The sequence below is a fragment of the Cherax quadricarinatus genome, chromosome 41 (assembly GCF_038502225.1).
Source record: "Cherax quadricarinatus isolate ZL_2023a chromosome 41, ASM3850222v1, whole genome shotgun sequence".
NCBI classification, from domain to species: Eukaryota; Metazoa; Arthropoda; class Malacostraca; order Decapoda; family Parastacidae; genus Cherax; species Cherax quadricarinatus.
In genome coordinates, this window is record NC_091332.1 from 12,293,948 (window position 1) to 12,309,004 (window position 15,057).

The 15,057-nt window shown below is 41.9% G+C and overlaps 1 protein-coding gene across 1 annotated transcript in view; it reads right to left on the reverse strand.

Annotated features, from left to right (window-relative positions):
* Positions 1 to 1,079: 1,079 nt before the first annotated feature.
* The window catches only part of LOC128695898 (heparan sulfate glucosamine 3-O-sulfotransferase 6), a 100,775-nt gene continuing 86,797 nt past the window's right edge, over positions 1,080 to 15,057 (reverse strand). The window contains exons 5-6 of the mRNA XM_053786839.2: positions 7,908 to 8,115; positions 1,080 to 5,508 (exon numbers count right to left, since the gene is read on the reverse strand). Coding sequence (XP_053642814.1) covers positions 5,275 to 5,508; positions 7,908 to 8,115 — 442 coding nt within the window. The 3' untranslated portion in view covers positions 1,080 to 5,274. The remainder of the gene's footprint in view (positions 5,509 to 7,907; positions 8,116 to 15,057) is intronic.

The window sequence follows — 15,057 nt, forward strand, 5'->3', positions numbered from 1 at the left end:
TGCTTGGTGTGAGGGCTGGTAGCAGCCTGGTGTGAGGGCTGGCAGCAAACTGGTGTGAGGGCTGGCAGCAGCCTGGAGTGAGGGCTGGCAGCAGTCTTTTACGAGGGCTGGTAACAGCCTGGTGTGAGGGCCGGCAGCAGCCTGGTGTGAGGGCTGGCAGCAGCCTGGTGTAAGGGCTGGAAGCAGCCTGGTGTAAAGGCTGGCAGCAGCCTGTTGTGAGGGCTGGCAGCAGCCTGGTGTGAGGGCTGGCAGCAGCCTGGTGTGAGGGCTGGCAGCAGCCTGGTGTGAGAGCTGGCAGCAGCCTGGTGTGAGGGCTGGCAGCAGCCTGGTGTGAGGGCTGGCAGCAGCCTGGTGTGAGGGCTGGCAGCAGCCTGGTGTGAGGGCTGGCAGCAGCCTGGTGTGAGGGCTGGCAGCAGCCTGGAGTGAAGGGCTGGCAGCAGCCTTTTACGAGGGCTGGTAACAGCCTAGTGTGAGGGCCGGCAGCAGCCTGGTGTGAGGGCTGGCAGCAGCCTGGTGTAAGGGCTGGAAGCAGACTGGTGTAAAGGCTGGCAGCAGCCTGGTGTGAGGGCTGTCAGCAGCCTGGTGTGAGGGCTGGCAGCAGCCTGGTGTGAGGGCTGGCAGCAGCCTGGTGTGAGAGCTGGCAGCAGCCTGGTGTGAGGGCTGGCAGCAGCCTGGTGTGAGGGCTGGCAGCAGCCTGGTGTGATGGCTGGCAGCAGCCTGGAGTGAGGGCTGGCAGCAGCCTTTTACGAGGGCTGGTAACAGCCTGGTGTGAGGGCCGGCAGCAGCCTGGTGTGAGGGCTGGCAGCAGCTTGGTGTAAGGGCTGGAAGCAGCCTGGTGTAAAGGCTGGCAACAGCCTGGTGTGAGGGCTGGCAGCAGCCTGGTGTGATGGCTGGCAGCAGCCTGGTGTGAGGGCTGGCAGGAGCCTGGTGTGAGAGCTGGCAGCAGCCTGGTGTGAGGGCTGGCAGCAGCCTAGTGTGAGGGCTGGCTGCAGCCTGGTGTGAGGGCTGGCAGCAGCCTGGTGTGAGGGCTGGCAGCAGCCTGGTGTGAGGGCTGGCAGCAGCCTGGTGTGAGGGCTGGCAGCAGCCTGGTGTGAGGGCTGGCAGAAGCCTGGTGTGAGGGCTGGCAGCAGCCTGGTGTGAGGGCTGGCAGCAGCCTGGTGTGAGGGCTGGCAGCAGCTTGGTGTGAGGGCTGGCAGCAGCCTGGTGTGAGGGCACGAATCACATTAGTGTTTTAAGGAAAGCTTTCAGGCAAATATCGTATTGTCAACAATAGTGAAGAGAAGACACAAGTTGCCGAGCAAGCTTTTACTGAGAACGCGTCGCTCTGTGTAAAGCTTTGTCACTATAAAGCTCTATAGAGCTTTGTCACGATAAAGCTCTGTAGAGCTTTGCCACGATAAAGCTCTGTAGAGCTTTGCCACGATAAATATATATAGAACTTTGTCACGATAAAGCTCTGTAGAGCTTTGTCACGATAAAGTTCTATAGAGCTTTGTCACTATAAAGCTTTGTAGAGCTTTATCACTATAATATTCTATAGAGCTTTGTCACTATAAATCTCTGTAGACCTTTGCCACGATGAAGCTCTGTAGTGCTTTGTCACAATAAAGCTCTGTGGAGCTTTTTCACTATAAAGCTCTGTAAGCTTTGTCGCGATAAAGTTCTGTAGAATTTTTTAACGATAAAGCTCTGTAGAGCTTTGTCACGATAAAGCTCTACACAGAGCAAAACGTTGCCCCAGTGGTAACTTGTTCTCCAAGCTTTGTCTTTTCTTCAGAGGAATTGACAAGTGTCACCACCATAGTTACTGTTTCTCACAATAGTTTCCTTCTCTCATCACACTTACGTTCTCATCACTCGTTCTCATCACATTCGCGAAGGAAATTTGCTTGCAAATGCTCGACACTCTGAACCTTGAACCATTCACTGTCGGATGAGTTTGGGAAAGTCGGACTCTAGATCCATAGTTGCATGGACTCCTCTGCAGTCATGGTCTCATGAACTCAATCATGATAATGTGGACTCGATAACACAAACTCGTCCATGATCATATGGACTCGCCCATTAATCATGTGAACTCGTTCATGATTACATATTCACCCATGATCACATTGTCTTATCCATGATCACATGGACTTACCCATGCTCACACTGTCTCAACCATGATCACATAGACTCACCCATGATCACATGAATCCGTGGGTCACGACGTTATCTCATAAATGTCAACTTGGAATTTGAAGTCTACACTGTCACTGAGGTTGCTGATTGTCTTATTTTCTGATTCGTAAAGCCTCTTGGAAACCTTTAAATATTTTTTATTCTATTATTAACTTTAATTATTATTTTTATTCTTATTGGCCTTAATTTACCGCCGAAGTCTGCAGCACCGTCTACTCTCTTATCCATCGTAAAAGTAAACACTGTCTCGCCCAGCTGCCCCCATATTGAATATTTGTTTACGCATCAGTCCGCCATATTGAATGTCTGTTTACATTTCGATAAAGCACACAGCGTAAAAGAAAGTGACTATAAGGCTGAGTGCACGCTTAACATTTAGTTTGATCGTCGTCTGTGTGTATGCCAAGCAGCCAGATGTAACCATGGTGAAGTCTGGCTACTTAAATATGTCTGTCTACATTGCAAATCACTTCGTAAATATTTTTTTCGTTCGCGTTAATAATGTGTTAAATATACACTTAAGCTTCTAATTATATTCTCTCTTGATAATATTTATAATGCTTGACACAGACCAAGGTTACATTCGATTTTTTCAATGTACTTTATGTAGCTAATTTATGAATCGTACCATGTAGAAATAAGTCTGTGTGAAATGGTGTCCAGTAATTCCTTTCTCTCCGATTTTTGCATATCTCTGCCAGCTTCTCCACAAAAACATACTGTTCGAATTTTTACACGAGCCAAGTGCATTTGTTATTAACTGGGATGATAAAGAGTGTTTACTTTGTAAAGTAGAAGTACGTGTGTAAATTTTGGTCTGGGGAACTGGGAAGAAGAGCAGGTGCAGCTGTGCCAGTGGTGTGGTGTTCACAGCACCAACATATGCAATGTGTGGTATTTGCTGACTAACAATTACGTTAAGTATCACAGCCACGCTGGATAACTTTATTTGTTTCATGTGAAGCGCTAAACCAATGAGAGTTATTAAGCGCAATGACTGACGGAGTCTCGATCCTCCGTCCGCTAAATGCAAGACATTCATTTCCCACGGCAGGAATTGCATGATATATTCAGAGCTTCATAATATGGGACTTTTCACATCAGTTATTTTCGTGAAGAGATATATATTATAATACCACTGCTAGCCTGTATCACTTCTCACATAAATTTGAGCATCACTCTGAGGTTATGATGGTCACCATATCCCCACTGAATTATAACTAATAATTGGCCGTCTCCCACCGAGGCAGAGTGACCCGAAAAAGAAACACTTTCACCATCATTTACACTGTCACTGTCTTGCTAGAGGCTCCCCCTCGAAACAGCAAATATCCCAATATCGCTGTCTGTGGTAGTTACTCCAGAACAGAACCATAAATACGTTAACCAGTATATACTCTTATGCTTTCTGCACTGTGAGTAAACAACACTGTGAGGAATATCAGACCTGCTATCCCCTTTGTAAGAGAATCTTTGAAGTAAGAAGAAAAATTATTAGTGTCAGCTCACCTCGAAATATATCCTTACAAAGGGTATAACTGGTCTGGTATAAAGTTAATAGCAGGTCTGGTATAAAGGGTATAGCAGGTTTGGTATAAAGGGTATAACAGGTCTGGTATAAAGGGTATAGCTGGCCTGGTATAAAGAGATAGCAGGTCTGGTATAAAGGGTATAGCAGGTCTGGTATAAAGGGTATAACAGGTCTGGTATAAAGGTGATAGCAGGTCTGGTATAAAGGTGATAGCAGGTCTGGTATAAAGGTGATAGCAGATCTGGTATAAAGGTGATAGCAGGTCTGGTATAAAAGTGATAGCAGGTTTGGTATAAAGGTGATAGCAGGTCTGGTATTCCTTACAGCCTGCCCTGGCTGACTCCCTTCATTGTGAGTGGAAAACCTACCTTGATGGGGACAATCCAGAAAGACCAAACTTAATCAGTCTTTTGTTCGAGAATTACTTTTACCTTACACACGACTACACGACCTGTGCTGATGGATAAACGAATTCACGACCTTTGTAATGGATAAACACAATTACTGCATGAAACCATGGCTCTGCATATCCTGGGTGAGGTGCCCTTCATGGTAAGAATCCCCACAAGGCGTGGGATGGCGAAGGTACGCCTGGCTGTGGTATTACCAGCGTCACACAACAGTCAGGAAATAAGCAGGGCCAGGCAGGGCCAGGCCCCTCAATATTCTGCTGATACGTTGGGTACGTCAGGCTTAGAGGCGGGTCACTGATGCTGGCTTTTATGATATCATCTACTTATAGTATCTCATCCGCTTACGGTACCATCTGAGCGTGAGGACCAGCCATGGTGGACCATACTAAGTGGCTCACTTCACCCCGAGGTACAAGTTCATTGAGCAATGAGTGCCACTCATCTTGGGAGCATCACCCATCTTGTGAGTGCTAGTCTTCCTGCAAGTGTCACTCATTCTGAGTGAATGTGCCGCCATGATGATAGTACTGGGTAGTGGAATTCACCCTGCCCTGCTAGTGGTCCTCATTATGCGAATGGCCTATCATTCTCCAAGTGTTATTCATCCTGATTGAACATACCGCCATAAAAACATTTAATCCCATTCTCAGTGGCATTTTTTTGTACTGTCTAGACACCCTGTCATGTTCAAAATAATAATAATAATAATGAAAGTGTGCCGACTCAGGGTTGCGCATCATACACACTTGTTATAATCTTTAAGTCTTCAATAGGCCTGATATAAAATTCTCGTTTTCACACGGCCTACACGGCTACACCTCGTAATGTCCTACACGAGGGAGAAGTTTTCTTTGGTCAGTGTACCAGTGTTTCGAGAACACTGACACATTTTCTTGTCAGTGTGCCAGTGTTTCGAGAACACTGACATTTTCTTGGTCAGTGTGGCACTGATTGAGAACACTGACACACGCCTTGGTCAGTGTCTTCAGGATACTGATACACGCCTTCGTCATAGTCAACACGACATTGATACACTTTCATGGGCAGTGTGGCAGTATTTTCAGAAAACTGACACACTCCTTGGTCAGAGTACCTTCAGAGCACCGCCAGTTAAGCATCCTTTGATACGGTCTGGAACCAATACACTAACTACCAGTGGAAGTTGTGACCGACCATCTTGTAGAACTTGAAGTTGAAGGGTCTGTAGAAGTCCCTGAGGATGTTGTAGGTGGTCTGTGAGACGGGAGGATGCGAGCGTCCTTTGGAGGAGCCCAGACAGTGAGGTCGTCCCGTCTTCTCTCGCTTCACCAGACATGGGAAGCCCTTGGTGGCGTTGAAGAAGAAATGCTTCTCTGTGATCACCCGCCGCAGCCCCAGGAACTCCTGTGAGAGATGCCAAAAGAGTGTCAGTGCTGGGTGATAGTGTTGTGTGTAACGTGTAAATACTGAGTGTTGTGTCAGTGCTGGGTGTGTGTGTGTGTTTGTGTGTACATATGCAAAGTTTATAGTGCGCCAACTGTGTTGGAATATGTATTTGTGTGTTTGTGTGTGTGTTCTGAAAACATCTATATAGTAACCTGTCCTCCCCTTCCTCTAGAAGAATTTTCATATATATATTTTTTTTCACCCTGCCTCGGTGGGAGACGGCCGACTTGTTGAAAAAAAAAAAAAAAAAAAAAAAAAAAAAAAATTTTTTTTCACAGTTCACTGCAAAATTTACATATTAAAAGCTCAAAACGGGTAAGATAAACTTCACAACAGCTCTGTATACCTGACATGAGCTCCTCAACAGTTTTAAACAGCTGACATGAGCTGCATCACTAGCTGGGGACGGAGGGTGATGTTCTACAAGAGGAGCCGTGTGTGTACTCACTTAGTTGTGTGTGCAGGACCCCGTCTCTTAAGTCTTATCGACCGGCTTTACAGATTCACGGCCTCCACGGTCTGATCGTATCTGCTCTGGAAACTGTGTAAACTTATTCATTCTCTCTCTCTCTCTCTCTCTCTCTCTCTCTCTCTCTCTCTCTCGTATAGATACATACTGGGTTGTTACAAAAACATTTCACGGGCGATTATAGAATGATGGCTTATATAATGAGGTCAAATAGTATAGCAGGATTAACAAGGGAAATATAGATATAAATTACTAACAGAACAGATCACAAAGATGAACGCGCTACTGTGTGCCAAAAACTACTTTCTTAAACCCCACCCAAAGTGGCTAGGACACTAACCTTCCTTACCTCTCCTCCTGTCTACCCACGACTTGTTAACCTCTCTTCCTGGCTACCCACAACCTCTCTAACCTCTCTTCCTGTCTACCCATAACCTTTCTAATCTATATTCCTGTCTACCCATAACCTTTCTTACCCCTGTCCTCTTGTCTACCCATAGCCTTTCTTACCTCTCTCTTCCTGTCTACTCACACCCTTTCTTACCTCTCTCTTCCTGTCTACTCACAACCTTTCTTACCTCTCTCTTCCTGTCTACTCACAACCTTTCTTACCTCTCTCTTCCTGTCTATTCACAACCTTTCTTACCTCTCTCTTCCTGTCTACTCACAACCTTTCTTACCTCTCTCTTCCTGTCTATTCACAACCTTTCTTACCTCTCTCTTCCTGTCTATTGACAATCTTTCTCACCTCTCTCTTCCTGTCTATTGACAATCTTTCTCACCTCTCTCTTCCTGTCTATTGACAATCTTTCTCACCTCTCTCTTCCTGTCTATTGACAATCTTTCTCACCTCTCTCTTCCTGTCTACTCACAACCTTTCTTACCTCTCTCTTCCTGTCTACTCACAACCTTTCTTACCTCTCTTTTCCTGTCTATTCACAACCTTTCTTACCTCTCTTGTCTACCCACAATCTTTCTTGCCTCTTTCGCGTCCTATCTACCTACAATATTTCTTATGTCTCTCTATTTCTGTCTACATACAATCATACTTACTACTCCCTATCCTCCCACAACTATCGTTAGCATTCTTCCTGTCTATCCACAACCATTTCCTCGCTCTATCCTACCACAGTCCTTCCTCTCCCTATTCTTGCCATCCCTCTTACAACTTTGCAAAAAAAAAAAAGGTCACACAGAGTGACCAGTCAATAATAGGAAATGAAAGTTTAGTATAGTAAAAATAATGGAAAGCTCTTGATGCAAGGAACTGGAGCTGCCTTTTTTTTTTCTTCTTGAACTAAACTTGATTATCTCTCATTACTAATCGTATCATTTTTAAATAAATCACTGAGATGGAGTCCACAAGAACTCTACATCACTTTCTGTTTCGAAAATTTTTTGCATATATCTGACTTCTGCAAGACCATGTTGTTCAGACTCTTACCTAAGTCAATAATTTACCGTTTCCCCTCAATATAATAAAGAGTTAATAATAATAATAATTTGATAATAAAGTTTAATTGTTTTCTGGTTTGGAACATAGTTCTACCTAGAAGGGAGGTCAATGTCAGTGACCCACAACGTAGATCATTAATTGCTGTCGTAGATTAAGATATTTTAAACTACTTACTGCAGGTCACATGCTTACCCCAGACTACCTACGTACTTACCCCAGCCTGCCTCTGGATCTCCAGCTGCCATCTGTGTACAAGTGAAGTCCAATACTGCCGACAATATAGGCAAGACACACTTTGCAGAACAAGCTTGCATATGATAAACGATTCACTCTTGACTTTATAAAACTCTACACAGCACAAATACGTGTGCCTTCGTCAGCTACCAGGTGGCCCCTGGCCCCCCACCTGGTGATCTGGCTGCACCTAGTTACCTGGACCTTGCAGAGCTCGGCGGCGGGGTCCATGATGAGGTTTTCGCCGCTGACCACGTGTATGCTGGAACGGGGAAAGTGGTCCAGCCATCTCTTGAGGTGTCTAGCGTAGAGACCACCGCTAATGGGACCCCACTCTGAGTTCACCAGACCTGATGACCACCTCACAAAGGTCAGCTCTTCGAAGGATCGACGCGACCTGTGCTTACTGCAGCAGCAGACGGAAGAGGGAAGCAGGGAGGAAGGGAACAGAGTGGACGAAGAAAAAAACAGAAAAAGAGCAAAGTGGAGGGAGGGAGAAGGAATGGACGAAGACCAAAGTGGGGAGAAAGGAGAAGATAGAAATGAGTTAGTCTGACCTTATATTTTCAAGATGAAATCTTAAAATCATCAGCGGTGACCATCTAGTAAGAATGCTCCCCAAACAGTCATTCTCCCCGGAAGTCATTGTTCCTGGTGGTCAATCTCCCTGGTAGTCATTCTCCCTGGTAGTCATTCTCCCTGGTAGTCATTCTCCTTAGAGTCTTTCTCCCTGGAAGTCGTTCTCCCTGGTAGCTGTTCTCCCTGTAAGTCATTCTCCTTGGTAGTCATTCTTGTTAGTCATTCTCCCTGGTAGTCATTCTCCCTGGTAGTCATTCTACCTGGTAGTCATTCTTGGAAGTCATTCTCCTTGGAAGTCATTCTCCCTGGTAGTCATTCTCCTTGGAAGTCATTCTCCCTGGTAGTCATTCTCATTGGTAGTCATTCTCCCGGAAGTCATTCTCCCAGTAATCATTCTCCTGGGAAGTTATTCTCCCTAGTGGTCATTCTCCTTGGTAGTCATTCTTCTTCGTAGTCATTCTCCCTTGTAGTCATTTTCCCTGGTAGTCATTCTCCCTGGTAGTCATTCTCCCTGGTAGTCATTCTCCCTGGTAGTCGTTCTCCCTGGTAGTCATTCTCCCTGGTAGTTATTCTTCCTGGTAGTCATTCTCCCTGGTAGTCGTTCTCCCTGGTAGTCATTCTCCCTGGTAGTTATTCTTCCTGGTAGTCGTTCTCCCTGGTAGTCGTTCTCCCTGGTAGTCGTTCTCAGTCATCTTAATACATCTTCATTCACAAAGTACTCACAAGTTACATAACCAGGTGAAGGTGAAGATGTCATGACCAGGTGAAGGTGAGGAAGATGTTATAACCAAGTGAGGGTGAAGCTGTTGTGGCTAGGTGAAGGTGAGGAAGATGTCATAACCAGGTGAAGGTGAAGCTGTCGTGGCTAGGTGAAGGTGAGGAAGATGTCATAACCAGGTGAAGGTGAAGATGTCATGACCAGGTGAAGGTGAGGAAGATGTCATAACCAAGTGAGGGTGAAGCTGTTGTGGCTAGGTGAAGGTGAGGAAGATGTCATAACCAAGTGAGGGTGAAGCTGTTGTGGCTAGGTGAAGGTGAGGAAGATGTCATAACAAGGTGAAGGTGAAGCTGTCGTGGCTAGGTGAAGGTGAGGAAGATGTCATAACCAGGTGAAGGTGAAGATGTCATGACCAGGTGAAGGTGAGGAAGATGTCATAACCAGGTGAAGGTGAAGCTGTCGTGGCTAGGTGAAGGTGAGGAACATATCATAACCAGGTGAAGGTGAAGCTGTCGTGGCTAGGTGAAGGTGAGGAAGATGTCATAACCAAGTGAAGGTGAAGCTGTCGTGGCTAGGCGAAAGTGTGGTAGATGTCATAACCAGGTAAAGGTGAAACTGTCGTGGCTAGGTGAAGGTGAGGAAGATGTCATAACCAGAGACATGTTTATAACAGTTTATGCAAGAAAATACTAATATTAGTGTGCAGCGTAAACACTTTGACGAGGTACTGTTTACATCTGGGCAGGATGTGTGTGTGTACTCACCTATATGTGGTTGTAGGGGGTTAATCACATCTGTCCCCGCGTGTGTTTGTGTGACTGTATATGTGTTTGTGCGGTGTATTTATCAGTCGCCAGAAACTGACCCTGGCAGCTCAATCGTATTTACGATATATATATATATATATATATATATATATATATATATATATATATATATATATATATATATATATATATATATATATATATATATATACATTTATATATATATATATATATGTCGTGCCGAATATGTAAAACTGGTCAATTAGCAAGAACTCATTTAAAATTAAGTCCTTTCTAAAATTGTCTCTTATACGTTTAAAGATATATTTTTTTCATTAATGTTAATGTAAAAAATTTTAATTTTGCACCAAAAGAATCTTAAAAAACTTACCTAACCTTATTATAACAAGAACAATTTATTTTAGCCTAACCCAACTAAATATAATTTGGATTTGTTTACAATAATTTAATACTAAACAAACACAGTGAAATATATTTTTTTCGTTAGGTTCAGATTGATTTTGGCGAAATTATTGCATACACAAATTTTCACTTGTCCTATATGGCAAGATAAGTGTTGCTATTTAAGCCAAGATCGCAAGTTCTGCCTATTCGGCACGACATTATATATATATATATATATATATATATATATATATATATATATATATATATATATATATATATATATATATATATATATATATATATATATATATATGTGTGTGTGTGTGTGTGTGTGTGTGTGTGTGTGTGTGTGTGTGTGTCGTGCCGAATAGGTAAAACTAGTCAATTAGAAAGAACTCGTTTAAAATAAAGTCCTTTCTAAAATTCTCTCTTATATGTTTAAAGATATATATTTTTTTCATTTATGTTAATGTAAACATTAATAATTTTGTACCAAAAGAATCTTAGAAAACTTGCCTGACCTTATTATAACAAGCGCAATTTAATTTAACCTAATCCAACTAAATATGTTTGATAAGTTTACAATAATTTAATAATAAACAAACACAATGAAATATATTTTTTCGTTAGGTTCAGAATGATATTTTCGAAATTATTGCATACACAAATTTTCGCCTGCCTTATTCAGCAAGAAGAGCGTTGCTATTTAAGCCAAAATAGCAAATTTTTACCTGTTCGGCACGACATTTTATATATATATATATATATATATATATATATATATATATATATATATATATATATATATATATATATGCAATAAGATCACAGTAAGCAGGTAATTTCAGAATATGCAAAACAACCACTCTGAAAGAATAGAGAAATTCCAAGCACTTTCATGACTACTCTCATTATCAAGGAACTATAGTTCCTTGATAATGTGAGTAGTCACGAAAACGCTTGGAATTTCTCTATTCTTTCAGAGTGGTTGTTTTGCATATATATATATATATATATATATATATATATATATATATATATATATATATATATATATATATATATATATATATATATATATATATATATATATATATATATATATATATATATATATATATATATATATATATATATATATATATATATATATATATATATATATATATATATATATATATATATATATATATTTCTTCTTTTTTTTTCAACAAGTCGGTCGTCTCCCACCGAGGCAGGGTGACCCAAAAAAGAAAGAAAATCCCCAAAAAGAAAATACTTTCATCATCATTCAACACTTTCACCACACTCACACATTATCACTGCTTTTGCAGAGGTGCTCAGAATACAACAGTTTAGAAGCATATACGTATAAAGATACACAACATATCCCTCCAAACTGCCAATATCCCAAACCCCTCCTTTAGAGTGCAGGCATTGTACTTCCCATTTCCAGGACTCAAGTCCGACTATATGAAAATAACCGGTTTCCCTGAATCCCTTCACTAAATATTACCCTGCTCACACTCCAACAGATCGTCAGGTCCCAAGTATCATTCGTCTCCATTCACTCCTATCTAACACGCTCATGCACGCTTGCTGGAATCCAAGCCCCTCGCCCACAAAACCTCCTTTACCCCCTTTTTCCAACCCTTTCGAGGACGACCCCTACCCCTCTTTCCTTCCCCTATAGATTTATATGCTTTCCATGTCATTCTACTTTGATCCATTCTCTCTAAATGACCAAACCACCTCAACAACCCCTCTTCTGCCCTCTGACTAATGCTTTTATTAACTTCACACCTTCTCCTAATTTCCACACTCCGAATTTTCTGCATAATATTTACACCACACATTGCCCTTAGACAGGACATCTCCACTGCCTCCAACCGTCTCCTCGCTGCTGCATTTACCACCCAAGCTTCACATCCATATAAGAGTGTTGGTACTACTATACTTTCATACATTCCCTTCTTTGCCTCCATAGATAACGTTTTTTGACTCCACATATACCTCAACGCACCACTCACCTTTTTTCCCTCATCAATTCTATGATTAACCTCATCCTTCATAAATCCATCCGCCGACACGTCAACTCCCAAGTATCTGAAAACATTCACTTCTTCCATACTCCTCCTCCCCAATTTGATATCCAATTTTTCTTTATCTAAATCATTTGATACCCTCATCACCTTACTCTTTTCTATGTTCACTTTCAACTTTCTACCTTTACACACATTCTCAAACTCATCCACTAACCTTTGCAATTTTTCTTTAGAATCTCCCATAAGCACAGTATCATCAGCAAAAAGTAGCTGTGTCAATTCCCATTTTGAATTTTATTCCCCATAATTTAATCCCACCCCTCTCCCGAACACCCTAGCATTTACTTCTTTTACAACCCCATCTATAAATATATTAAACAAACATGGTGACATTACACATCCCTGTCTAAGACCTACTTTTACCGGGAAGTAATCTCCCTCTCTTCTACACACCCTAACCTGAGCCTCACTATCCTCATAAAAGCTCTTTACAGCATTTAGTAACTTACCACCTATTCCATATACTTGCAACATCTGCCACATTGCTCCTCTATCCACTCTATCATATGCCTTTTCTAAATCCATAAATGCAATAAAAACTTCCCTACCTTTATCTAAATACTGTTCACATATATGCTTCAATGTAAACACTTGATCTACACATCCCCTACCCACTCTGAAGCCTCCTTGCTCATCCGCAATTCTACATTCTGTCTTACCTCTAATTCTTTCAATTATAACCCTACCGTATACTTTTCCTGGTATACTCAGTAAACTTATTCCTCTATAATTTTTACAATCTCTTTTGTCCCCTTTCCCTTTATATAAAGGGACTATACATGCTCTCCGCCAATCCCTAGGTACCTTCCCCTCTTTCATACATTTATTAAACAAAAGTACCAACCACTCCAACACTATATCCCCCCTGCTTTTAACATTTCTGTCACGATCCCATCAGTTCCAGCTGCTTTACCCCTTTTCATTCTACGTAATGCCTCACGTACCTCCACCACACTTACATTCTGCTCTTCTTCACTCCTAAAAGATGGTATACCTCCCTGGCCAGTGCATGAAATTACCGCCTCCCTTTCTTCCTCAACATTTAAAAGTTCCTCAAAATATTCTCGCCATCTACCTAATACCTCCCTCTCCCCATCTACTAACTCCCCTACTCTGTTTTTAACGGACAAATCCATACTTTCCCTAGGCTTTCTTAACTTGTTTAACTCACTCCAAAATTTTTTCTTATTTTCATTAAAATTTCTTGACAGTCGCTCTCCCACTCTTTCATCTGCTCTCCTTTTGCACTCTCTCACCACTCTCTTCACCTTTCTTTTACTCTCCATATACTCTGTTCTTCTTAAAACACTTCTGCTTTGTAAAAACCTCTCGTAAGCTACCTTTTTCTCTTTTATCACACCCTTTACTTCATCATTCCACCAATCACTCCTCTTTCCTGCCCCCACCCTCCTATAACCACAAACTTCTGCCCCACATTCTAATACTGCATTTTTAAAACTATTCCAACCCTCTTCAACCCCCCCACTACTCATCTTTGCACTAGCCCACCTTTCTGCCAATAGTCGCTTATATCTCGCCCGAACTTCCTCTTCCCTTAGTTTATACACTTTCACCTCCCTCTTACTTGTTGTTGCCACCTTCCTCTTTTCCCATCTACCTCTTACTCTAACTGTAGCTACAACTAAATAATGATCTGATATATCAGTTGCCCCTCTATAAACATGTACATCCTGGAGCCTACCCATCAACCTTTTATCCACCAATACATAATCTAACAAACTACTTTCATTACGTGCTACATCATACCTTGTATATTTATTTATCCTCTTTTTCATAAAATATGTATTACTTATTACCAAATTTCTTTCTACACATAGCTCAATTAAAGGCTCCCCATTTACATTTACTCCTGGCACCCCAAATTTACCTACTACTCCCTCCATAACATTTTTACCCACTTTAGCATTGAAATCCCCAACCACCATTACTCTTACACTTGATTCAAAACTCCCCACGCATTCACTCAACATTTCCCAGAATCTCTCTCTCTCCTCTACACTTCTCTCTTCTCCAGGTGCATACACGCTTACTATAACCCACTTTTCACATCCAATCTTTATTTTACTCCACATAATCCTTGAACTTATGCATTTGTAGTCCCTCTTTTCCTGCCATAGCTTATCCTTCAACATTATTGCTACTCCTTCTTTAGCTCTAACTCTATTTGAAATCCCTGACCTAATCCCATTTATTCCTCTCCATTGAAACTCTCCCACCCCCTTCAGCTTTGTTTCACTTAAAGCCAGGACATCCAGTTTCTTCTCATTCATAACATCCACAATCATCTCTTTCTTATCATTTGCACAACATCCACGCACATTCAGACTTCCCACTTTGACAATTTTCTTCTTCTTATTCTTTTTAGTAATCTTTACAGGAAAAGGGGTTACTAGCCCATTGTTCCCGGCATTTTAGTTGACTTTTACAACACGCATGGCTTACGGAGGAAAGATTCTTATTCCACTTCCCCATGGATATAAAAGGAAAAGTAATAAGACCAAGAACTATTAAGATAAAATCAAAGAAAACTCAGATGAGTGTGTATAAATAAACGTGTACATGTATGTATAGTGTGACCTAAGTGTAAGTAGAAGTAGCAAGACGTACCTGTAATCTTGCATATTTATGAGACAGACAAAAGACACCAGCAATCCTACCATCATGTAAAACAATTACAGGCTTTCATTTTACACTCACTTGGCAGGACGGTAGTACCTCCCTGGGTGGTTGCTGTCTACCAACCTACTACC